The sequence below is a fragment of the Equus przewalskii genome, chromosome 14 (genome assembly GCF_037783145.1).
Source record: "Equus przewalskii isolate Varuska chromosome 14, EquPr2, whole genome shotgun sequence".
In the NCBI taxonomy this organism is placed as follows: Eukaryota; Metazoa; Chordata; class Mammalia; order Perissodactyla; family Equidae; genus Equus; species Equus przewalskii.
Window position 1 is genome coordinate 17,720,187 of NC_091844.1, and position 26,127 is coordinate 17,746,313.

Consider the following 26,127-nt stretch of genomic DNA (forward strand, 5'->3'; position numbering starts at 1 on the left):
ATCTAATCAGCTGCTGAATGTACTCACTGATTTTTAAATTTCAATTATTATGTTTTAGAAATCCTATTTAGTTCTGTTTCAAATTATTTGGTCATATTTTATGGTCTCTGTTCCTTCCACATATTTTAAATTCACTTTTATTCCTCTAAACGTATTGAACATTTATTTTATATTCTGAGTCTGATAATTCTAGCATCTAAACTCTTTTTGAAAGTCAAAATCAACTGTCTCTTACTTCTCTTGGCTCTTAATCGAGGTACATTCTACATTTTCCAATTTTAAAAGTTTTTATTTATTTGTTTATTTTGCTGTGAGCTTGTGTTCCTTGAGACTTTACCTGTAGGAACTCTTTGAGACCTGGGTTAAGGGGAGGTTCCTCCAGAGATTTACATTCCCTTCTGCTGGGGGTCTAGTGGCACTAGAGTATTAGACATTAGAAGGTAAATTCTTGAGTTTTTTTATTTAACTACTTGGGTGCTGTAAATTTGGGCTGCAGACTTGTGTGAGGGCAGGCTAGTGGTCACAGATTCTCAGGGGCAATAATTTTTTTCTCTCCACCCACTGTCATGGCTAAAGAATGGGCATTTTCCTTTTCTGCACCTTTAGGCGTGGTAGCAAGCTTATCTCTAGTTCATGCTTTTACTGCTGGCGTACTTCTGTGGTGTCTGTATTAGTTTCCCGGGGCTGCTGCCCCCAAGTACCACAAGCTGAGTGGCTGAAAACAACAGAAATTTATTCTCTCACAGTTCTGGAGGCTGTGTGTTTTACATGCCGTTAAGTTGGCTCTGACTCCTGGTGACCCTATGAATGAGTGATGTCCACAATGTCCTGTCTTCAGCAGCCTTTCTCAGCTTCTCTAGACTCATGCCTGTGGCTTCCTTTCTGGAGTCAATCCATCTCATATTTGGTCTTCCTCTTTTCCTGCTGCCTTCTAATTTTCCCAGAATCATTGTCTTTTCCAAAGAATCCTGCTTTCTCACGAGGTGCCCATAGTGGTCCAGCCTCAGCTTTATCATTTTTCCTCCAGTCATAGTTCAGGCTTACTTTCATCTTGGACCCACTTGTTTGTCTCTCTGGCAGTCCAGGGTATCCATAGAGCTCTCCTCCAACACCAGGTTTCAAATGAATGAATTTTTTTTCCTGTCAGCCTTCTTCACTGTCCCGCTTCCGCACCATACATAGTAATTTGGAATAGGAGGGTGTGGATAACGTTGGCCTTAGTCTCTAATGACACTTCCTTCCACTTGATGATCTGTCCTAATTCTTCCATTGCTGCCCTTCCAAGTCTCAGTCTTCTCTTGATTTCTTGGCTGCATCTCCATTTAAATTGATGACTGAACCAAGGTAAACAAAATCTTCAACAATTTCAGTGTCTTCTTTGTCTACATTAAAGTTGCGTAGTTCTTCTGTAGTCGTGATTTTTGTCTTCTTGATGTTCAAATGCAGTCCTGCTTTGGCACTTTCTTCTTTCACTTTCGTCAGAAGTCGTTTCAAGTCATTGCTGCTTTCTGCCAGTAAGATGGTGTCATCTGCATATCTTAGATTGTTGATATTTCTTCCACTGATTTTTCACTCCTCTTTCATCTGAGTCTAGCCCAGTTTTTCGTATGATATCTTCTGCGTATAGATTAAACGGATAGAGATAAAATGCCCCCTTGTATGACACCTTTGGCTATCGATGTCCAAATTCAGTGCATTGGCAGGGTCATACTCTCCCTGAAGGCCCTGCGGGAGAATCTGTTCCATGCCTTTCTCTTAGCTCCTGGTGGTTGTTGGCAATCCTTGGCCTTCCTTGGCTTGTAGATGTATCACTCTAACGTCTGCCTCCATTGTCACAAGGTTTTCTCCCTGTGTCTGTGTCTCTTTTCTCCTTCTTATAAGGACATTAGTCATATCATGTTAGGGTCCAGACTACTGACCTTATCTTAACTTGGTTACTTCCACAAGGACCCTATTCTAGTGCAGTCACATTCACAGGTACCAGGGGTTAGAACTTCAATATATCTTCTTGAGGGACACAATTCAATCCATAATGGAGTCCAAGCTTTATAGAGGGATGCAGTGTTACTTAAAATGTGGTCTGAGGACCTACAGCATCACCTCACCTGGTGATTTATTTGAACTGTACATTTTCAGGCTCCCCAGACCTACTGAATGAGACTACCTGGGGGTGGGACCCCAGAGTCTGTGTATTATAAGCTCTCCGGACCTTCTGATGCAGGCTGAAGTTTCAGAAGCATTGCCCTAGACTTTGTCTCCTGTAGCTGACACCCTGTCAAGCCTTACAATCTGAAGTTCAATGCCTCAGCTCATCAAGTGCCCTGGGGCCCCATTTTGACTTGGTCTTTGGCCTTTAAGACATCCTTATATTGATACAGTGCATCAGTGTGTTTCAAAAGATCCTTTAAATTGATTACATCTTTCTATTTCGAAAACTTTGAAACCCACAGAAAAGTTGAAAGAACAATACAGTGAATACCTGTATTATTCTTGTCTTGGCACACCCACTCCATCTCTTTCTATACAAATATGCACATTTCCCTCTTGCTTAACCATCTGAAAGTGGGCTGCAGACTTCATGCCCCTTCACCCCTAATACTTTAGCATGTCATTCAAGGGCGAGGTTATTCTTCTACACCAGTGGTTCTCAAACTTGCTGGTTTCACAACCCTTTCATGCTCTTAAGAAAATTGAGGATCCCAAACAACTTTTGTTTCTGTGCCTTACATCTTTCAATATTTACCATATTAAAAATTTAAATGGAGGGGTTGGCCCCATGGTGTGGTGGTTGAGTTCGTGTGCTCTGCTTTGGTGGCCCGGGGTTTGCAGGTTTGGATCCCGGGTACAGACCTAGCACCACTTTTTGGGCCATGCTGTGGCGGCATCCCACATGACAGAGAGGAAGATTGGCACAGATGTTAGCTCAGCGACAATCTTCCTCAAGCAAAAAGAGGAAGATTGGCAACAGATGTTAGCTCAGGGCCAATCTTCCTCGCCAAAAAACCCCAAAAAAACCCCAAAACAAAAAAAATCATTAAAATGGAAACATTTTGATATATGTATTTATTGGTTAGGTTTAAAATAACAATAAAAACCCATTACATGTTAAAATAAATAATATATTTTTACTAAAAATAACTACATTTTCCAGAACAACAACAACAAAAAAAGGTGAGAAGAGGGCATTGTACAGTTTTGCAAGTCTCCTTCATGTGAAGGCTAATTGCAATGTGGAACCCGAAACCTTGTTAATAAAGGTTGATCTCTCTTACACTTTGAATGGATCTTTTATCCATGCGTGATTTGTAACATCATGCATTGGTTCACCAAGTTAAATGCAGATCTTCTAAATGTTGACAAATTTCGTTATACCATATCCAAAAATCATGATCGTTAATGTCACCATCAGTCATATCAGAAAAGTCTTCAAGTGTTGGGACGCTATCAGGTTCGTGGTGGGGAGCTGTTGAGGACAAGCTACCAACGAGGAAAAAGGCAAGACTCTTAGGAATCGCCTCCCCACCACCCTGACACACAATGGGGGAAACGAGCAGGTCAGGAGTGCAGGATTGGCTGGTGAGTTGTTAACGTGGCTTCCACCCACTTAGACCCAAGAGAATCCATTTAAGGAGCTGATGGATATGCTCTTGTCTGTCTTCCTTTGTAACACTTTAGCCCAGTTGCTGGGCTTGCTGTCCTGGCTGGCTCAGCCCCACCTACGTGCTCACCCTACCTGGGCCTGCCTCATCTCAGAAGAGGTTGGCATCCAAACTCTGAGGTCAGCCTGGGCCAGCCCAGCCCTGAAGCATCTTCTGGACCGTGACTGAGGCTCAGCACTTCCCTGGAGGCAGCTCATCCAGCTTAATGAGGTGCTGGGTGGGGAGGTGGTTTCCCCTCAGGGCATGGGCAAATTCCCCTGCTGACACGGATGCCTAGGCAGCCAGGCAGCCGAGCTGCCGCCACTGGGCTAGCAGGCTGGCGGCAGGATGAGGTCGGCTGTGGTTGCAGCGTGCCTGGCACCAGGCGAGGAGCTGTGGGGCTGGGTAAAGTCACTCAGGATGGGAGCTCTGATCTCAGAACCAGAATTTGGAGACAGTTCCTGGGTAGAGGGATCATACCAGTCCTTGTGGGTCGGTCCTTTCTTTACACCAGTGTGCAACTTGGCAGTTTGCAAACTGCTTTCGCTTCTATTCTTGGATCCAGGTCACAAACGTGGTGGCTCCCAGGCTTAGACCAGCCTGCGAGTGCTTGTTTGCCTTGTGGTTTTTTAAATTTAAACCAGTTACCAACACTTAAAATTAAGAGATGTGACACTCAAATCCAGATTTCTGTCTTCTCTTGAAGAATCAGAGATCTGGCGCCCCAGGATGATTCCAGCTGGGTAGCAGCAGCAGAGCTGAGCCGTGTGGCTGCCATGGAGCACGTGCTCCCGGTCTGCTCAGCCCCCAGCTGGCCCACTTACTGCAGGCTGCTGGTGGTTACCATTTCTCCTCTTACACCTGGTCGTTTCCGTCACCAGCCTGATGCAGTATTTCCACAGCAACCTGGGGAGACGGGCATTAGTGGCCCTGTTTTGCCGGTGAGGTAACCAAAGCTCAAACTGGTTTCAACATGTGATGTAGGAAAACAGATACGGCCCGTTTCAGTCGTGGCTCTGCCACTTAACAGTTCTGTGACCTTGGATGAGTCACTTGTCCTGTCGGGGTCCCAATCTCCCCATTCATAAAATGAAGTGTGTATGGGCCGGGGGTAACTAAATGCTCACTTCGGTCCCACCTGCACTGATATCTGTCACTCTGGGTAGTCTTTGACAGTAGGCTGCCAGGTGTGGGAGGGACACAAATCTGTGCCTTGTTCCCCCAACCTAACGGCAAAACTTAGGTCCATTTTAAAGTAATACAAATAAGTACTTTTTTTTTTTTTTAAAGATTTTATTATTTCCTTTTTCTCCCCAAAGCCCCCCGGTACATAGTTGTGTGGATTCTTCTAGTTGTGGCATGTGGGACGCTGCCTCAGCGTGGTTTGATGAGCAGTGCCATGTCTGCACCCAGGATTCGAACCAACAAAACACTGGGCTGCCTGCAGCGGAGCAAGCAAACTTAACCACTCTCCGCCATGAGACCAGGCCCTACAAATAAGTACTTTTATTGACACATATCTATACTCTTAGATCAGATGTTGCACTGGCAGTTTGCGTACATTGTTTCAGTTAATCCTGAGAGTAGTGCTATGGGGTAGGTAGTATTATTTCCATTTTACAGATGAGCCACTGAGGTTTAGAAAGGTTAAGGAATTTGCCCAGCTCTTAAATGTGAGAGCCATCAGGTCTGTCCGATTTCACAGCCTTTGCTTTGTCTTTGCCTGAGCGGTGCTGCATCCCGTGTCTCCATGAAAGGATTGTCAATAGTGGAGGGCAGTGAGAGTCAGGGTCCGGTGCTTCTGCAAACAGCAAGACTCGTGGAAATTCCAGAGTACTGTGGCTGGACTGGCTGGTCCCGAGAGGCTGCGTGAAAGGGAAGTAAATAGTCTTCCAAATGCAGTTCGGATCCCCTTCTGCAGGGAGGGAGGCACTTTCCAGGTGGTATGAGGTTAGGTGTAGGGGTGAGAATGTCCAGGTTGTGTTTGAAGAATTGAGTTGAGTTGAGAATTAGTGTAGTGACATCTTGGGAGTTTGGGTGGGAAAGGTGGATTTGAGGTTATAATACAGAACTTTTCTTTTAGGTGGGGTGAGCCAATGAAGGTTTTTATAAGGGGGAGTGATGTGAAAGCAGTGTATTGATGTCGAGTTTGAAGCAATAAGGTTGAACCAGAGCCTTGGCAGTGGGAATGGAAAGAGAGGGCTGAATTGGTGAATGAGTAGAACAGAAATAATTGATAGGACCTTGAAACACACATGTGTAGAATTGAAAGGAATTTTGGAAGTCATCTAGTCTCATCTTGGTGCAAGGACTCCTTTGGTGACGCCTGTAACAGCTGTGCCTTGAGCCACTTCCAGTGCATGATGTGGGACAGTTTCTTACATGGCCGTTAGCTTCTAAAGACAGCCCATAAGGGTTAGAGTTACTCAGTGTCTGCACTGGGGAGAATAGTGGCCCCTCCAAATTTATGTCCTCCTGGGACCTCAGAATGTGACTTTATTTGGGAATAGAGTCTTTGCAAATATAGTCAAGTTAGGATGAGTTCATACTGGCTTAGGGTTGGCTCTAATCCACTGACTGATGTCCTTATAAGAAGAAGGAAATTTGGGCACAGACTGAGACATGCAGGGAGAATACCATGTGACAACTGAGGCATTTTGGAGTGATGCCTCTACAGGCCAAGGAACACCAAGGGTTGCTGGCAACCATTAGAAACTAGGAATGGCAAGGAAGGATTCTCCCTTAGGGCCTTTGGAGGGAGCGTGGCCCTGCCGAAAGCTTGATTTCAGACTTCTAGCCTGCAGAACTATGGGAGAATAAACTTCTGTTGTTTGAAGCCGTGAAGTTTGTGGTACTTTGTTCCAGCAGCCTTAGGAAACTAATGCAGTGCCCATTACCTTGAAAAACCCATAGTCTCAGGCTGGCCTCCCTATTGTAAGAGGAAACAAGGCTCCCCAGAATGATGGTTCATCGTTAGAGAACCTGTGCAGGTTCCAGGCCCCTGTCTCTTGCCTTTCTAGTGTTCACAGTCGTTTTAATAGTCCAATCTAGAATTTGGCATTGATGTTCCGGATCCTCCACAGTGTGGTTCTAAATGACCTTATTTTTCACTGTTCTCCATGACCATCCCTACATATGTCATGAGCTTTCCATGCTTTGACTTGAGTCATTGCTACCCCTCTCCTGAACTGCACACCCCCCGCCTCCCAGCTATATCCTACTTGTCTTTAATGCCTAGTTTTCCTTCTGGACCATTCTGGACTAAAGTGGATTCTTTGCCCTGCAACCTCAAAGCACATACTGCTAGCTAGCACCAATCATTGGGCAATATCGAGCTGTCCTCAGACATCTCACATGTTTTTTTATTCGTTAACTCATACATTTTTTTTTTTAACTTCACCAATGTTGATGGCTTGCCACTTGGGCTCAGGTCTCAGTCCCTTGAAGGAAGACAGCCTGTCTTTGGCTTCCTTTTCTCCTCTATACACTTTGTACCTTGTTATTGCTCAGCATACACATAGAGGGATTTCTAAGCAATGGTAGATGACAATTTTCCTTGGGAAAGACTAAAAAGAAACATTGACTTGAAGGGAAATCTTCTTGACTATTCAGGTGGAAAGCCTACACTGGCTCCTAGAAGGTGATGATATGTCTGTATCTATCCTTGGAGCACAAATTCTTTATCCTTCTCTCAGCAAGTCCAGCCTCATTTATCCACAAAGCAATGACAGAGTCATTGAACATCTTCTGTGTGCCTGGTTCTGTGATGGGCCATGGGGGCATGACATTTATGCTCAATGAGCATTTAGTTTTGTGGGAAATATTGACAAAAAGGAAATGAATACTCTTGACCTGCCGCCCTATGGCTTTTCATTCAGGTGGCAAGACAAAGACAGGCCTGGAGATCAGGAGAGGCTCCTGGGAGCCATGTTGTGCTGTATGATGCACTCTCTCTACCTGGCTATGGATCAGAGGTGGACTCTTGGCTCGGACTGAACCAGTTATATTTTATGTTTCCTGGTAGCAAAGAAGAGAGATTCAGAGGTAGCCAGTTGCTATGGACTGAATTGTGTTTCCTGCAAATTCTTTTGTTGAAGCCCTAACCCCTAGTGTGATAGTATTTGGAGGTGAGGCCTTTGGGAGGTAATTAGGTTCAGGTGAGGTCATGAGGGTGGAGCCCCCATGATGATATTAGTGCCCTTAGAAGCAGAGATACCAGAGAGCTTGCTCCCTCTTGCTCTTTCTCTGCCATGTGAGGACACAAAGAGAAGGCAGCCATCCTTAAGTCCTCACCAGAATCTGGTCACACCAGCCCCCTGCTCTTGGACTTCCAGCCCCCAGAACTATGGGAGAATAAATTTCTGTTGTTGAAGCCGCCCAGTCTGTAGTCTTTTCTTATGGTAGCCTGAGCTAAGACACCAGCTATTCAAGAGGCAGGAGCTGTAAAGAGTAAGAGCGAGGAGGTGTGCAGGCTGCCTTCTTCCATGAAGAGCATGTGGAGGGTGGGCCAGCAGAGAAGAAGGAATGACAAAGATGTTCAGAGAACGCTGAGGTGGCAGAAATGCTGCATGGCTTTCCCAGGACTCTTCAGGCCCTGGTTCCAGACACTTACAAGGCCCACCTGCCCTGGGTTCTTGCACTGCTCATTGTCCTCACCACAAATTCCCTGTATTGCTTACGCCAGCTTGAGTCAACCAAAAGAACCTCTACTGAGACTGGCCCATTTTACAGATGAGGAAAACAAGAGCAGAGAGGCTGACTAGCCCAGGGTTCCACAAGTGAGTGACAGAGTTCAGGCTGCGTTTTCAGACCAGTTCTCTGCCCTTCTTGGCTGTCACGGTGAACTAGTGACACAGACCCAGGGAGGTTCTGAAACCATAAGGAGAAATTCTGTTACTCCTCTACCGCCAGCCTTTTAAAACACAGTCTGGCTTCTGTCATGCTTGAAAGTGCCTTTCTAATGTCACACGTGTTTGCCCCTTTTTTCTGTAATCCTGTCGGATTGAGTATCAGGGCTGTTACCACTTGCATTTGTGCCTTTGAATCTTGTATCTAAGAGATTCTGAGCAGCATGCGCTGGCTGACAACAAAGGTCTTCCGAATCCTTTGTGCGTCCTTTCATTTGTCTTCCTTTTGTTCTTGTCATCTGATCCACACTTCCATCAAGAACAGGTGATTTTCTCTGAGCTATATGATAGGGAATGCCTGACACTCATGCCCTGTTTGGTTTCTATATTTATTTTAAGATGTTTTTAAAATGAGCTCATCATTAACTGGAAAATTTATAAAAATAGAAAGGAAAAGTTATTACTATTTCTACCATCCCACCACAACTGTCAATAACATTGTAGAGAATCTTTCCAGTAGTTTCCTACTTGTGAACTTAATTTGTAAAACTATATAGTTGTAATTATACATATTAACAATTTTGTATCCCACTTTTTCCCTAAACGTGATAATCTAAACAGTTTTGCACTGTTTCAAACATTTTGTAAATATTATTTTTAATGGCAGTATCCGTTCTAGTAAGTTGAGCACAATTAACTGAAGTGTCTAGAGAACCCTTTTTGGCGTGAATGGACAATAAATAAATACGTGAAATGTGAGAGCCGTGCTTCTGTTTGTGAGACATTTCGTTTGTTTCTGATTTTGTGTGTGTGTGGCTATAGGTAAGGGCACAGTCTTTGCCTTGGTTTTCCAGATGTTTTCGGATGCTGGATTCCATAAAGTGGGATGATGGATAACAGGTCTGACTCTTTGAGGGAGTTCTGATATGAGTCATCAGATCTTTTCACACAGGAAGTGCCGAGTTGCCCCCAGCTAACCAGCAGCGTGAGAGGCCCTATCAGACTTTCACTGTACATTTCCCGGCCCTAGACTCTAAATAGGTAACGTATGTAAGAATAAATAGCTGTTTCTATAGTGTTCTTTGTAGATCAGATCACACTTACCAAGGGGGAGAGAAATGCATTTTGTTCTTTCATTTGACGAAGTTACAGTAACTGTCCCCAGTATATGGAAAAATGTTGCCAATGTGATACTGTAGATAGTTTTACATAAAAATCCTTCAGTTGTCCTTTTTTTTTGATGGGTAGATAAAGACTAGGTAACAATTTAAGCAAACTGGGACTACTTTATTATGATCACACGTTTTCAAGCGAAAGGTGGGAAAATGCAGAACTACATTGCTTTTACTCAACTGCTTTTGTGTATTCTGTGTTTTGTGAAGAGAGGCCTTTGCTTTTTTGGACTAAGGTGGGTGGGAAAAATCTCACAGAAGAGGTAGAACTTGGTTTAGAGGGAACAAGGACACAGGGTGAACATGGTGAAGGCTGAGTTAGGACTCATGTGGTGTGTTGGGTTTGGCTGGATCAGAGGGTATGGGCCAGTTTGCAGGATTCTGGAAAGCCAAGCCCAGGATTCTGGAAAGTAGTTAATACTCTATCTGGAGTCAGTGAGAGGTTATGAGCAGGGAGGGAGTGCAAAATGGTACACCCACTTTACAAAACAGCTTGGCAGTTTCTTATGAAGTTAAACATATACTTATCATCTGTCACAGGAATTCCACTCCTAAGTACTTACCCAAGAGAAATGATATGTCCACGCAAAGACTCTCCTCAGATGTTCACAGCAGCTTTATTCATAACAGCCAGAGGCTATGAGCAGGAGAGTGGCCCGAGGAGAACTGTGCCCCCGGCAGATGAATCTGGCCGTGATGTGCAAGGTGGGCCACCTTTTGGTCAGAGTAAAGGGAAGGAAAACTGGTGAGAAGGTTCTCACAGTCCTCCAGGCATGCAGTGACGGGGGGCGGTGTTGTGAGAGGAATAAGAAAGGGCTGAGAAGAAAAGTCACTACAGAGGAAGAGCCCGAAGCTTCCAGCCTGCTGGTTGTGGGTGCCAAGGGAGAGAAAGAGGTGATAAATCCGAATGAGTGGTGGAGGGTGACACCAAGGACAGAAGTAGGGCAGTGGTCTTAAGAGAGTAGTCCTTGGGCCACCAGCAGCAGCGCCACGTGGGAACTTGTTAAAAATGCAGACTCCCAGCCCCCAACTCAGACCTGCAGAATCAGATGCTCTGAGAGTGGGGCCAGCAATCTGCATTAACAAGCCCACCAGGGAATTCTGATGCACCCTCAAGTTTAGAAGCTGCTGACAGAGGGAAGTTGTATTTGCGTGGGGGTGTATGATCCAAGAGGGAGAATCCAACAGGCTGTTGGAGACAGGGGGCTGGAGTCCAGGGAGGAGAGCAGCTGGGCTGGTGTGGACACTGGGGCTCGTGCAATAGGTGCCCAAGGGGCATAAGGGGTGCTCTGAGGGAAGAGGTGGCAGAGCGCCCGGGCAATCTTCAGGGCGTCTCAGTGGGACTCCTTTGGTTGCAAGTAACAGAAATCTGCGTCAGCTCAGCGTAAGCAAGAGAGGACATTTATAGGAAGGATGCTGGGGCAGCCCCTGGAACATGAGGGTAGAGAGTCCACCTGGACTCATGAGGGACTGACACCAGGAGCTGAGCAATGGGAGAACCCAGACAGCTTCTCTCCCTGTCTCTCTCTCTTTTAATTCATCAAACCGGTATCTGTTCAACTCTTAACTGTGTGCCTGTTTTAGGTAACAATGATGAGCTTAAAAAAAAACTCAGCTCTGCCCTCATACAGCATGTCTGTCTGTCTTAGCATGAAATATTGTCTCTGCTTCTCTGTGGTCCCTTCTTTCTGTCTCTGCAGACAACCATTTCTGCTTTGATGAGCATTTGGCCTGATGTGGCCACCCCACAGCTGCTAAAGCAGTCTTCATATTAGGTAACCTGCAGACCCCTCAGCCCTGATTCTAAATTCCTAGGGGGAAAAATCTGAGAGGCCCAGCTTGGGCCCAATGTTGAGTGGATCAGCTCTGGCTGGAGGCAGGGTCCCTGGTATATGCCCTGGGGGTGGGGGTGGGTGGACTCGTGAGAAGGGACCAGGCAGCATTGTTGTGCCAAACAGCATCTGTTCCAGAGTGTACTGTTTTCATCTTCATTAGTGTGATCTGTGGGGAAAAAATGGGTTTTGTTTTCTTTCATAATGAACTTTTCGACAAAGCACGCCAGCAACGGTGTGGCTGCATCCAGAGGGAGGACAAGAGGGCCCCATTGCGGGTTTGTGTGCGCTAATTATTAGAAACTCTCGTTGTTGGGGAGGAGCTAGCTGGTGCAGAGGACATTGAAGCATTGCTTTTTTCTTTTTGAGGGTGTGTAGATGGCCTTTAAAGTTACTCCTCCACCCTGAGAGTTTGTGATTATAAATGAAACTACAGAGTTTGGGCATCCAAGCCTGAAGGGTGGGTTCTTGGCTTGGAGGGAAGAGTGGGGGAGAGAAGGGTATCACAGTGGCTTCTGTGTTCCTTCCTCTGAACCGGAGTAGACTCCTCTTTCATCTAGATAGTGCTGTGGTGAATTTGGATGCACTCATCTTTCTTTGCTGTGAAATCTAGGGCTTGGTTGCTAATGGTTTTACAGGAATTGTTCCTCTGTTATATTGGAATATTTATGAGTCCTGAGAGATCACAGGGCATATGTGTGAAGGGATCTTTACTCACCTTCCTTAGAGGGGGAACTTCAACCCCCTGGTTCCCTTCACAGTCTTGGTTGTAAACTGCTTCTCTCTGCCCCGAGCCATTCATTCATTCACTCCTTCATTCATTCATTCATGTTTAGTGCGCACGTACTATGTGCCAAGCATGGTGCTAGGAGGTAGAGTTCTTCCTACTCCATATTTTCAGTCACCAGCCTTGCCACTTTCCTCTTTCATTTTCCCTCCTCCCCTCAGCCTTTGGATGGACGCTGGCAGAATGTGCTCTGGGGAGTGAGAGCTCCCCTCAGCCTATGCCCAGCTAGCCTGGCCCCGGATGCATTGAGCCACTTGTAGCCCCAAACCTACAGTGCTGTCTCCAGTTTCTTTGCTCATGCTGCTCTCCCTTCCTGGAATGTCTCTCTGCCCTCTTCCTCAATCTACCAACCCCATGTTCATCTTTCAAGATCTGCTGGAGCATTCCCTGCCTGGAGATGTTGCCGATTTAGAAGTCCAGCCTTGGTTTACAGGGCAGAATTGTGGGTAGGATGGTCAGCTTGAGTGTCGTCTGGCTGAACTTGAAACTTGTGATGTCTGGGACTGTCCCACTCGACTTTATATCATGACAGTGACGGATAAAGGATCAAATGCTACTGTGGGCAATAGGATTGGGGAGAAAAGGAAAGGATAAAGAAGAAAGTAAAAACCACTCATAATTCCATTACCCAGAGCTGCATTCTGGAGGGACCCTTAAGACTTTTTGAACACAAAAATTTTATGTGGTTAAAGTTACTATGTATCATGCTTTTCCATTAACATCAGTATATTAATATTTTCTTGTGTCCAAAAGATTTCTAAACAGGATTTTAGTGATCTCTTTAAATCATATAGTCAATTCCTTCTTTTATTACTGGATATTTATATTATTTTCAATTTTTGGACATCATTAAAAAAGCCATGGAATGGGGGCTGGCCCCGTGGCCGAGTGGTTAAGTTCACGCGCTCCGCTGCAGGCGGCCCAGTGTTTCGTCGGTTCGAATCCTGGGCACGGACATGGCACTGCTCGTCAGACCACGCTGAGGCAGCGTCCCACATGCCACACTAGAGGAACCCACAATGAAGAATGCACAACTATGTACCGGGGGGCTTTGGGGAGAAAAAGGAAAAAATAAAAAATCTTTAAAAAAAAAAAAAAAGCCATGGAATGAATTTGTGCCTTAATCTTTCTCTCTGATTATTTCTTTTGGAGGGACTCCCAGGAGTACAATTACTAAGTCAGAGGGTAGCAACGCTGCTAAGATTTGAGCAATAATGGCAACTTGCCCTCAGAAAGACTGTACCACTCTCTACGCCCTCTGCAGTTTTTGACGGTTGGGTTTGTAAATTCTTAAGGAAGGCAGAGGCAAAAACAAAGCGCTGGTGGCCTCCTAATGAGGAAGCAGCAGCTTTTCCTGTGTTAGGAGCCAAGGTGTGGAGAAAGGCCTGTGGCTTTTTCTCAGTGACAAGGGCCAGCACTATCAGCACAGCGACCCTTGTCCAGGCAGGACTCGGGGACTCCGGAGCCTCCAGAGAGATTGCACAGCTTTCTGAAGCAGGGAGGGAGAGAAGCTGCTTGTCGACCTTTGGGCAGGGGGCTCCACAAGGCACATCCTCTAGCTAACACATCCATCCGTCAGGAACTCAAGCTTCGGGAAGTGCACCTGGCTTTGTAAAGCCTACTGGGAATTAAAGGAACACGGAGTGTGAGGGCAGCATTGGCTGCCGGCACAGAGTGGAGCGGTCAGTGCTGTGCCTTCATCCGCATGGGGCCTCCTGGCCAGATAAGCCCAGGAGCAGGTTCCAGGAGGTGAGTCATTTGCCTGATAGGGATTCAGACCCACCTGGGAACTGAACTTATACCCTCCTAGGCGTGCACGTCTGTTGAGGGATTAAGTATAGTCTGTTGGCATTGCTAATTTTTGCTGACATGCTTCTGGAATTGTTGCTGTTTAGAGGACACTTCGAAAATAAAATAAAATGAGCGCTAATCAAGTTTTTATTTTCCAGCTGATTGTATATAGTGAGAATGATCTCTCATAAATTACGTTTCAAGATGGACGTATTGTCACTTAGTAAATTGAAAAAATTAGTTAAGACCTTTAATATGAACAAAATGGGAAATAGAAAACTAACACCTGGTGAATATTAAAATTCTCTGCTCTCTTTAAAACTCTCTTGTCTCATTTACTCCTTAAAATGGGAACTGTTGTTATTTCTTAGTTTTTAGATGAGGAAACTGAAACTTAGGTTAACGGAATCAGAGTCAAAGCCAATAAGTGGTAGAAATAAGATAAGAATCTACGTCTATCTGCTCCAGAGCCCCCACCCTTCCCAGTATTCAGGGGGTGGTTTTCTTCCTGGCTCTGGCGGGACCTGGAAGAAAGGGCTTTTTGAGCCAGCTGCCATCATCTGCTCCTGGGGAAGGTAGGCCGTGAGCTGCTAGGAAAGCCCGTGGTGGTTTCTGCTGGGGCGGGATCTGCTTTGAGAAGAGCTGGCTTCAAAGGGAACGGAAATGGAGGAGTTGGACGGCTCCCAGCTTCTCTGGTCTTAGAGCCTCATTGTGGGTGCTTGTGTTTAGTTGGGGTGCTATGAATTCTTACGCAAACACATGGTTTTGGTGGCCACCTTATTCCCTCCTGGGCACTGCTCGATTGGATTTCTGGCTCTCTCAGCTCAGGAATCAGATCTTCACCTTTTGGTACCATCATAAATTGGGTTTGTTGCGGGTACTGAGGTATGAAGGGCTTTGTGCACATAGATGCATGATCTACCATCAAAGAGGCCTCCGTTAGCCCCACTGGACATGAGTTCAGGTTGGAGAGGAGAAGGCTAAGGGGCCTTGAGCTTTCGGGCATGAGTTGTCAGAGATCTGAAGGGCTGTGTCTTAGTCAAAGCCTTTCCCTATTTTGTTTTTGTTGCATGAATGAGGATAGATAAAAACCACCTGGACTGAGCATGAGCCAAAGGAGAATTCATTGTAAAGAGGCAGGAGTTGCAGCTGAACTCCATGGGGTTCTAGAACCCAGCCTGGGAATCTGTTGGGAATCCTGCTGCTCTCACTTCCTCTCCCTCTCCCCAGACCCTGATCTTACTTCTTGGCTTCTCTAGGCACATCTGCTTTATTTTCTGTGCATGTGTGTGTGTGTGTGTGTGCGCGCGTGTTGTTCTCTCTAACTCTGTCTCTCTCTCTCTCCAGACTTCTACTTTTCATGTCTATAGGGCGAGACATGAGCATCCACAGTGGCAGTCCCCACTCTTGACTTTATATCTCTTTAGTCCCAGTATCCAGCAGGAACTACTAACTCAAGTTTCTCAGCCACAATGCCAACCTCTGAGAGAGAGAATTTGACTGGATCGGAGGGGCAGTCATGTAGTATGAACTTGGCTACTGGGACCCAGCCCGGCAGTTGAGAAGGGAAGTTCTCAGAGGGGAGGAAGGTGGGCTGGGAGTGGGAAATAGAGTGAGTAGATTAATTTGGCTAAAGAGTTAGAATTTGGACAGGACCAAGGAATGGAGGGTCCCAGATAACAGATTTTAGGTCAGTAAAAGAAAGAGCTCCTTAGAGTGGTCCAAGGTGGACCAGACTGTTTTGGGTGATATTGAGTTCCTGTGCGTGTAGGGGTTCAAACCTAGGCCAATATGTACTGAGTGTCTACTCTGGGTGGTATTGTGGCTTATATAGGATGAACAAAACGTGGTTCTTGCCCTCAAGGAACTTGTGGCCTAATGGGGAGGGGGTGATGTACCCACACACAAATCAAGCTGAAAGGAGGCTATGTTAAATGGTAATGGACTATTACAAAGTATGTGGAATATACCCCTCTCTCTAAGAAGTTCAGGGAAGGGTTTCGTGAAAAGAGTGGAGTGGATCTGGGTGTAGAACACTGGTTCTCAGCCAGTGTTATTTTGCCCCCAGGGGACATTTGACAGTGTCTGGAGACATTTTTGATTGTCCCACCTGGGATGGAGGGAATGCTGCTGGCATCTAGTGGGTAGAGCCCAGGGATGCTGCTGGACATCCTGCAATGCTCAGGACAGCCCCGCCACCCCCAACATAGAACTATCTGGCCCCAAATGTCAGTAGTGCCAGGGCTTCTAATCCAATGCATTAGAAGCATACAGAGGATTTTGGCAGACAGAGATGAGGGAAGAACATTCTAGATAGAGAGAATGATGGCAGAGCACAGAGGCAAAAATCCATGAGGTGTGCAAGGAGTTAGTGGAGGGCACATGAAGCTGGTGGGTTGGGCCGTGGCTAGATGGTGGAGGCCCTCAATGCCAACGTAAGCAGTTTGGATGTTTTTCTCTGGGCAGTAGGGAGCCCTGGAAGTGTTTTGAGCAGTGGAATTGTTCCATGAAGAATGATGTTACCCGAGATTGGCTTCATTGCTTACTCGTCTGCACATCCACAGAGACTAAAACACACCGTATTTTCCTGTTTTCCACCCCAGTCCATCCATTCTTTGTTTTCCACTCGTCTAAAGGAAAGCTCTGTCAGCACTCTGCCTTGCTGACCCATGATTCCCATCTGCTGGTGACAAAGGGATACAGCAAAAAAGTGATTCCCTTTTGACCACTCTACTTCCTGCTGCAATTTCCAGGCATATGCTACGGGGAAGGGTGGCTGTCCTGATGGCCTTGCAGCAGCTTTGCTTGCTTTGCTTATCACCACTGTTTGGATGTTTGTTATCCTCACACTATCTCAGGATGCAGAGTACAGGGGTGGGAGGGCTGTTCATGCTCAGCTGTGTCCACACAGTGCAAGCAGCTGAGCAGAGGCCGGGGCTGGACCTGGGTCAGGCTGCAGTCACGGGATGAAAGAATGCCTGAGCTGGGGGAGGGGGTGCCCCAGAACTCAACAGGGTGCTCTCCGCATCTGTTCACTGCTGGCTCGCCAGCAATAAAACGGTGCTGGACGCCTACTGTACCAGGTCAGCACAACGTGTACCAGGTCAGTAGGTCAGTGTTTTCTGAATGAAAGAATAAGGAGACTGAAGTCCAGGGAGTGGGTGTGATGGCCCAAGATCACCCCACCAGTTGAGATCAGAGCTGAGCCCAGAACCAGGGTTCCTGACCCTCAGTTGGGAGCCCTTCCCCTGTGCCATGTCCCCCCTTCAGTGCACAGGGATCCAGAGATGTCCTCCTGGCCCCTGGCTGATATGGATCTTCCCCCAGTTCGGGTATCTTCACCCAGCTCTCTGTGCTCCAAACCTGTCCCATTCCTTGCAATCCACCACTCCCCAAACCAGCCAACCGACTAACCAACCAACCCACCCTAAAAAACAAGTTACCTTCTCTATCTACTGCCATGGCGAAGGAGCTGCAGAGAACGACTCTACACCGAAATGTTGGAGACACCAGTTACTTTATACCCTCAGGGGCCTCCCCAGGGATGCCTCAACCCAGGCATTTCTTGTCAGACCAGTTGGGGTTCGGGATGGAAGGTAAGAGCCTATAGGTGCTGAAGTTTTGGCCAAACTATACTATTTATAGTAAAGCCTTCTTCGGTCAAATGCACATAGGAAAAGTGGTATGAACTTATCAGTCATTCACCCTCTTTATTTTAGGAGGGACCTGGCTGGACCTCAGGTGTCCTCTGAGACCCCCAGAACCTTCTGGGAAGAGGCATTTTTCCTGATGTCACACCCCCAGAACGAAGCAATGAATTGGTGTGGGATACTTTTATGATTCCACTGAGACAGTGGCGCCCCTCCCCACACCTCCAAAAACCATCTGCATTGGAAATCTCAGTGTCTCTTCCCCACCCCAACCACCGGGGAGAATCTGCCATGCAGGCAGTGGCTGTGCTTGGTCTTCCAGCCATGGGGCATTCCTGGGCCTTATAGGCGTAAGGGCTTGACCCAGCCCCACCCCAGGACTGGTCCCACAATGGCTCCCACACCCTGGTGGTGGGACACCACCATCCGTGGCCCTGTGCTCAGAGCCTCCCTCATTGGGAAAATACTTTCACAGATCTGTGCAGCATTTCCATTTTCACAGTATTTTCTTGTATATCATTTGACCCTCCCACCAGCACTGTGGGGACGCCCCACTGTGCAGAGGAGTTAAAACAAGTGAGGCTCCTGGGCGCTTGTCCAAGGACCCTCATCTGGTGAGTGGTGGGCACAGACCAGCACCGAGGTCCCCGAGCTCCAAGGCCTCCGAGGTTGTCCCTCCTTCTGTGCTCAGCCTAGGGTTCAAGTGGCCTTACAGCCAGGCCACATCCCCCATTCACACGTGCTGGCCAGCTCTGTGGACAGGGAAAGCCACTGGGTGTTGTGAGTGTGGAAGGAGATCAAGTGGGTGGCTTGTAGCCCAGTGCTCAGCCGAGTGGGCACTGGGGCTGCATGTCAGATGGGCATGTGACACATAGTCCCCATGGGAGATCTGGAGGGAGAAGGAGTGGTCCACAACACAGTGGGATCGACTCGGTCCCTCACTCTTTCGTTTGCTTTCAGCAGAACCAAGTCTTGTTACAGTTTGCGTGAGCCTTGCTCAGTGGGCTTATGTATTAGAAGACCTCATTTTAAATAAACCAGTCCTCATGATGACTTAGAAAGATTTCCTCAGCCAAGCTGAGGATTCATGGCCATACAAATAATGTGTAATCAAAATACTGATTTTCTGTGATCAAAAAAGTGGGGACATCAGTGGTTTAGCACCCAAGCTTTGAAGTCTCACATTCTAGTTGCAGCCCTGCCATGGACTCACTGTGTGACCTTAGCCCAATTATTTAACTTCTCTGATCTTCATTTCTGGTCTGTGAAATGCAGACTGTAATCATGCCTACTTCGTAGAGTTTTTGTACATGCAAATACATGTGCAGTGCTTACCAGCCGTGCCCAGCACACCACGAGTGTTCAGTAATCGGCACCGGTTATAACGTGAGGGTAACTTTTTTTTCACACTGTGAAGCTTTCCTGCTTGGTGTTGGTTCCTGGATACCAGGACATCCCTCACTAGGACATTCTCTTACGCCCACCATGTGCTCATGACCATTCGGGATTCACAAATGGAAAGAAACATGTTGTATCATTCTGAAGCGAAGAAACTTTCTTATGTCCCCATCCTCAAAGCCAATTCTTTGTTATTCTGTCCTGGAATTTTTCTCTCCTTCTTAGTGACCTAGTTTTATTCATTCCCTTCAGATCTGCAAAAGCAAATGACACAGTTGTTGAAGAGTAGTTCTCACTCTGTGCTGATCGAGAGGAGATCTTTATTTCCTAAACAAAGAAAACTGTTTATTTTTCAACTTCCTAACTAGTAAGCAGTATTCCACCACACCTTTAGAGCAGTACCAAGGATTACCTCTCCAAGCATCAAAAATAAACAGTTATTACCCAAACCAGGGCCTCTCCTTCCTCAGTCACTCGGCCCGTTTGCGCTGGGTGGCCGGGCCCCTGGAGTTGTGCGACCTGCACAGCACACCGGGCATTCTCCCTGGGAAGCAGTGGGATCCTCACGTCGTCCGCAGGGCAGGGGTCCTCTTCAGGGCTGCTGTGCTGCTCTGTGCTTCCCCAGGCTGGCCAGCTCTGGCGCGAGCTCCAGGAGAACTCCAGCCAGAGCCGCCTTTAGCAGCCATCAGCTGGGTGTGTTCCCTAACTGTCCCTCGTAATTAACACAACTTCCTCGTAATTAGGACATGTGCTGGAGATTCTCCCGAAATTTAGATTTCACTCGCTGAAGGAAACCTGGCTGCTTTCCAGCTCGCTTTCTTTTCTTGGGATTTTGTGGTCTAATCACGGAGGCACGAGCCAAACATCCCTGCTTCAGACCATCTTTGTTCTTCCAGGAGCAGGTGAGTCAGGTCTGGGCGTGGTTTGCCTTCCTTGAGGTCCTCCCTCCCTTCAGGTGAGATGACAACAGTGTCATCTGAGCCTTTCTGCTAACAAGCCCAGTGGCCTAGAATCATGGCAGTTTCTTATGAGCCTTGTGATTACTTATAACCAAGCCACCTCAGATCATTTCCTCAGAACAAATCAAGATATAAAAAATAAATATATAGAATATCAATATCAGGAACATATTGCATAGTATAATGTCTGGATAGAACATAATATACAGCATTTTTTTCTCTACAACCAGAACCATTTAAAAAACACATTTGCCCTACTTGTTAATTTTCACTCATCTTATGTCTTTCTATCCTCTATAATGAATTGAGAGGGGTTTACAGTGCCTGCTAAAATTGGTAAATTTTATTTTTGAAAATTTCAGTAAATTAAATAAATAGCATGGGACATTGAAACAGAACAGATGTAACTTGAAAGATTATATGTTCTGTTTTCTTCTAAATTTGTTAGAATGAGCATTTTATGGATTAACTGAGCTAATGAGCTAAACTAAGTAAATTCTGTTTTTGTAAAATTTTCAAAGATGGATGATTTTGAACAAATATTCATGTAAAGATTTTTTTTGGTTCATAAACATCATACATTTATTTTATTTTAATTGTGGTAAAACAACAGAATTCACCATCTTAACCACTTTTAAGTGTACAGTTCAGTAGTTTTAAGTATTTTCACATCGTTGTGCAACCAATCTCCAGAATTTTTTCATCTTGCAAAATTAAAAATTGAAACTGTACCCAGTAAGCAATAATTCCCTACTTCCCTCTCTCCCCAGCCCCTGGCAACTACCATTTTTCTTTCTGTTTCTATGAATTTGGCTTATCTAGAGTAGTGTCTAGACAAGTAGTAGACTTATGTAGGGTAATCTGCTCATAAGTGGCATCCTATGATATTTGTCTTTTTGTGACTGGCTTATTTCCCTTAGCGTAATATCCTCAAGTTTCATCCATATTGTAGCATATATCAGGATTTCCCTCTTTTTTAAGGCCAAATAATATTCATATATATATGAATATTTTGTTTATCCATTCATGTGTCAGTGGACACAAGTTATTTCCATCTCTTGGCTCTTGTAATAATGCTGCTATGAACAAGGGTGTGCAACTATCTCTGATACAAAACCATTTCTATTTATTTATTTATTTATTTATTTATTTTCTCTTAAAGATTGGCCCTGAGCTAATATCTGTTGCCAACTTTCTTCTTTTTTCTTCTCCCCAGAGGCCCCCAATACATAGTTGTATATTCTAGTTGTAGGTCCTTCTAGTTCTGCTATGTGGGACACCACCTCTGCATGGCTTGATGAGCAGTGCTAGGTCTGCGCCCAGGATCCAAGTTGGTGAAACACTGGACCACCGAAGCAGAGCACACAAACTTAACCATTTGGGCCCCAGGCTGGCCCCCAGAACCTATTTTTTTTTTTTCTTTTAAAATTGGCACCCAGGGCCTGCCCCGTGGCCAGGTGGTTAAGTTCACACAATCCACTTTGACGGCCCCTGGTTTCGCCAGTTCAGATCCTGGGCCCGGACATGGCACCACTCATTAGGCCACTTTGAGGTGGTGTCCCACATGCCACAACTAGAAGGACCCACAACTAAAATATACGATATGTACTGGGGGGATTGGGGGAGAAAAAGCAGGAAAAAAAAGAAAAGGAAGATTGGCAACAGTTGTTAGCTCAGGTGCCAATCTTAAAAAAAAAAAGATTGGGGTGTACACATGTACTTGGGGTAGTGGACATATAGTGTAGGACCACCTGGTGCTCATGTGGTCATTGGAAAGCTTGGGAAACCTCTGCACTTTTGTCCATGCTGGTTCCTCTCCATGGGTTGTCTTTCTTACCTCTGTCTGCTGGAACTAGATCTTGTCTTTCTCTAGGGTCCCACTTGAGTCTAACTCCTTGGGAGCCCGCCATTCTTCCTTTCTTGATCTATTCTTGTACTTGTGTTCAGGGATGGGTCTAGGTTTCAGGGGGCCTGAAGCTTTTACAATGGGGAGAGGAGAAGCTTTTTCAGAAATAATCGTAGGAAATTTGATGATCACATTGCTGGGACCCCTCCCAAGGCCTAGGCAGCTGAGGAGCCCTGGAGCCTAAACTTGATTACCTTCATGTAAGTCTGTTTATGCTTGTAGTCATTCTTTTTTTCCAATTTTAAAAATTTGGTATGATTTGCTAGGGTGAAATTCACCCTTTTTATTGTGTACTTCTGGGAGCTTTGACAAATGCACAGTTGTGTAACCACGATCACAGTATATAGAACAGTCCTATCATGTCCAAAACATTTCCCCATGTCCTCCGCTCACCCCCAGCCTCTGGCAGCTCATTGGTTTTGTCTCTCTTTAGTTTTGTCTTTTTCAGAATGTCACATAAATGGAGTCATGCGGCATATGCCCTTTTCTTTCACTTAGCACAATGCATTTGTCTTTCATCCATGTTGTCATGCGTGTCACCCACTCTGTGCCAGCACTGGAGATGCTGAGATGGGGAAAGCCCAGCCCCTGCCCTCAAAGAGCTCACAGTCTAGTCGAGGAGGCACTAGGGCCCATTGTCACAGGCTTAATACTTGTAGCTTTGCCCTACTAATTGTCTTGCCCTGATACACCTGGCACCCCTACCACTTGGTGATTGCCCTGAGGATAGACTCTCTGACCTTCTTGAGGGCTCGCACTGGATTGGAAAGAGCTAGGGGTTTGAAGCCAGGCAGCCTGTTTGATTGCAGCTCATCCACCCAGCAGCTCTATGACCTTGTGTTGGGTTCAGATTTTGGCACAGATGAGGTATCGAATAAATATTTGTCGAATGAATGAATGAATGAATGAATGAATGAATGAAATATCCATAAGTCCCAGTCCCTCCTGTGTAAAAAGGGGATAATAGTCACAACTCCATCTGACTGTTGTGGGGCTCAGTGCCTGGTACAGTGCCTGATGGGCATTGGTAAAGGTTTGTCCTCTTGCCCTCGCCTTCTCTAGGGCCTTTTGATACCCTCCCCCAGAAGGGCACATGCACCTTGTCCAGACCTCCAAGCTGGCTGGGCAGGATGACACCGGCACCTGCCATGGGAGAGCTGGGAGTGACACAAGATGAGCAGGCAAGCACCCAGAAAACCCCACAGGTACCCCACAGATACCCTACAGGTGCCACCCTCCGAAGTCCAGCTCACAGAGCCCCTACACGTATTGCTCCAGCCCCTCTTTCATGGACAGACAGGAAGGCCTGTCAGTCCTTTCTGCTCATCAAATATATTCCTTTTAGGGGGCTTTAGAGGAAGTCCACCAGGAGGAGAAAACTGTAACCCTTTACCAGGGGACTGTCTGGCTGAGGGTCATGTCTCTGGCTCTCAGACCCTGGGAGGGGGCGTGGGGGAGATGGGAGGCCACAAGGCTGTCATTGTAAAGGAATCTGTTCTCTCTTTCAAAACGCACTCAGCAGGACTCAACACAATGGTTGTTATTAGTCATTTATCTGTTTGCTGGCTGCCTTCCCTACCAGAGGACCCAGGGCACACAGGAGATGCTCAACAAATAGCTAATGATTGAATGAAAAATATTTTCTGGTTAAAAGAACTGGCATTTGAAGTTACTGTTTCTGTAGAAGGGAAGGGAGCTAATATTTGTCATTCATCTATGGTGTCTCTGGGAGGTGAAATCTTTACCTACAGTCTCCTTGTTTCACCTGCACAGTGGCTGTTGAAAGTAGGTGTTTTTCTTCTCTACACTCAAAGAAACCAGTTCAGAATAGTTAAGAAACATACCCACGATCCCACAGCTAGTCAGTGATGGAGCTGGATTCAAACTCGGGTCTGATGCTAGAGCCCAGCCTCTGGATTTCTTAAGAATAGCAATCTCTATCATTTACACTTTAAAAAAAAATACTCAGACGGGATACATGAGCAGGATCTGAGTGGGCTGGATTGCAGAGTTTAAAGCTTAACAGCATGAATTAAAAATTTGCAGAATATTTATTCTGTTTTGTGCTTTTCTAAGTTGGGTTTGGGAGTATTTCTGTAATCCAGTTTAAATTGGGATTTTTGCTGCACGCATTACACACAGCTCTTGAAGCAGTAAACCCCGCTCTCTGTGCCGGAGGTGGTGTGGGCTGGAGGATGGTTGTGGACTTGGAGGCAGGAGGGCTGGGTTTGAATCTTGTTGGGGAGGGGAGGGGACTTTGTCAGATCCCTGAACCACCCTGAGCCTCAGTGTTTTCATTTGTTAACTGGGAAAGTAACCCCCGTTACCTCAGAGGGTTGTGGTGTGGATCAAAGAGCAAATAGGTGAAGGAGATGTTTGTAAGGGGGTTGACCCAGGAAGTGTTCTGTATGTGTTAGTTGTCCCAAGTCTGCAGAGAGGAGTAGGGCCTGAAACACGCTGGGAACAGACAGCCTCCACAGAGAGAGGTCAGCGGAATCACGCGCCAAGGTGAGAAGGAAGGATGTGGCTTGTTTCTGTTCTGCCAAAATCAGCTTGGGTTGAGAGAGAACCTCATTTGTGCCAACAGTTTATGTGCTTGGAACCCTGTAATTATACTGTCACCTGGAGTCTAAATATATAATTTGGGGCCAGACTGGAATTCTCTTAGGCAAGGAAGCAGGCAACATTCTCCCCCCTCCCCGCTTGTAGTCCTCATCCATCCATTCATCCATCCATCCATCCATCCATCCATTCAGGTATCACCTGCAGGCTCTGAGCCAGGCACTGCAGTCAAGTCAAGAAGGGAATGTATCATGGGCAATCGAGTCAGATATACTAGCAAAAGAGTATGTCTAGAGAATATATTGAAGGACACTTCTACCGTATCTGTCATGTTTTAGAGTTTCTCCGTATTAAAAATTATTGCATATTTAGTGGAACGCCAAAAGAAGTTCAAGAACCAAATGTTAATGGAGTCGAGTCTGGCCTCCTCCCCTGACTAATTATGAAACTTAATTATTTAATTTCAGTAAACCCCAGTTTCCTCTTCTTACAAGGAAAACAGTAATACCTGTTTCATAGGCTTATATGAAGATTAAAAGTGATAGTGCTTGTAAGGAAGTTTGCACAGTTCCTGGACATAATGAGCACTCAAATAAATAGTAGCTTATACATCATCATCATATTGCCAAGGAGCCAAATTGCACCGTGGGCCAAGTCTGCTGTTTTCATATTTTCTCCCTTTAGCCTTTTAGAAGGTCATGGTGGGGAAGCAGAAGCAGAGACCCAAGGGTTGGGACCCATGGCACCCAAAACCCAGGGGGTTTGCTATACTGCAGGGACCTGAGTGCCTCTGCCCAGCTCGGCTTCAGGATCACCACTGTGAGTAAGGGCACTCCCTGCAGCAGCGTAGGGAAGATAGGCTTGCCCAGTGCATTTGGAACCCATGCCCATGGGATACCTGAGATAGTCCCTTCAGGGTTAGAGTCTTAACAGGCCCTTGAGGTGCATTGTGGTTTTTTGGAATCCTTGTTTTGTCACAGATGGACCCTCTGGTATCAGGAAGTTGCCTCAGAGCTTGGAGGCTGATGTCCAGGTTTATCCACTTTATCTATTTTTGAAGACATACACACACACATATGCACTCTGTCTCACATTCACATTTATGAGCATGAATTCCTCCAAATGCTTTTTTTTATAAGGTCAGGTTTATTGAGATAAAATTAGCAAAACTCACTCTTTTTAGTGTGATCTTTTTAAAATTGTGAGTTTGAATTCTGAGTTTTGGTAAATGTATACACTTGTGTAACCACCCCCACAATACAGATGCAGGACAGTTCCATCATTTCCCAGAATCCCTTCACTCTCCTGTGTAGTCATCCACTCCCACCACTCTGGGCCCTGGCAACCACTGGTCTGTTTGTTGCCTCTTAAAATTTCCTTTTTCAGAACAGCATGTAAATGGAATCATGCAGCATGTTGATTCGAGTTTGGCTTCCTTCACTTAGAGTAATGCATTTAAGACTCTAAATGCTTTTGATTGCAAGATTAGCGGTTCTGAGATCAACGTGGAAAATCAATAACAGTCCTGAATACCATTAATAACCAACAGAAAATCTAATTTAAAAAGTTCACAATACCACCAAAA

General features: G+C 45.9%; 1 protein-coding gene across 17 annotated transcripts in view; it reads left to right on the plus strand.

The window, feature by feature from the left end:
- Window positions 1-26,127, plus strand: part of REEP1 (receptor accessory protein 1) — a 98,084-nt gene that overhangs the window by 14,725 nt on the left and 57,232 nt on the right. For 5 of the 17 annotated variants that reach the window (XM_070572192.1, XM_070572194.1, XM_070572197.1 and 2 more), the window contains exon 1: window positions 13,652-14,025. The exons of 11 other annotated variants lie outside the window; for them this stretch is intronic. In XM_070572192.1, coding sequence (XP_070428293.1) covers window positions 13,982-14,025 — 44 coding nt within the window. In that variant the 5' untranslated portion in view covers window positions 13,652-13,981. Of the gene's footprint in view, window positions 1-13,545; window positions 14,026-26,127 lie in introns of those variants that run through there. One more of the 17 variants, XM_070572205.1, reaches the window with a different exon arrangement.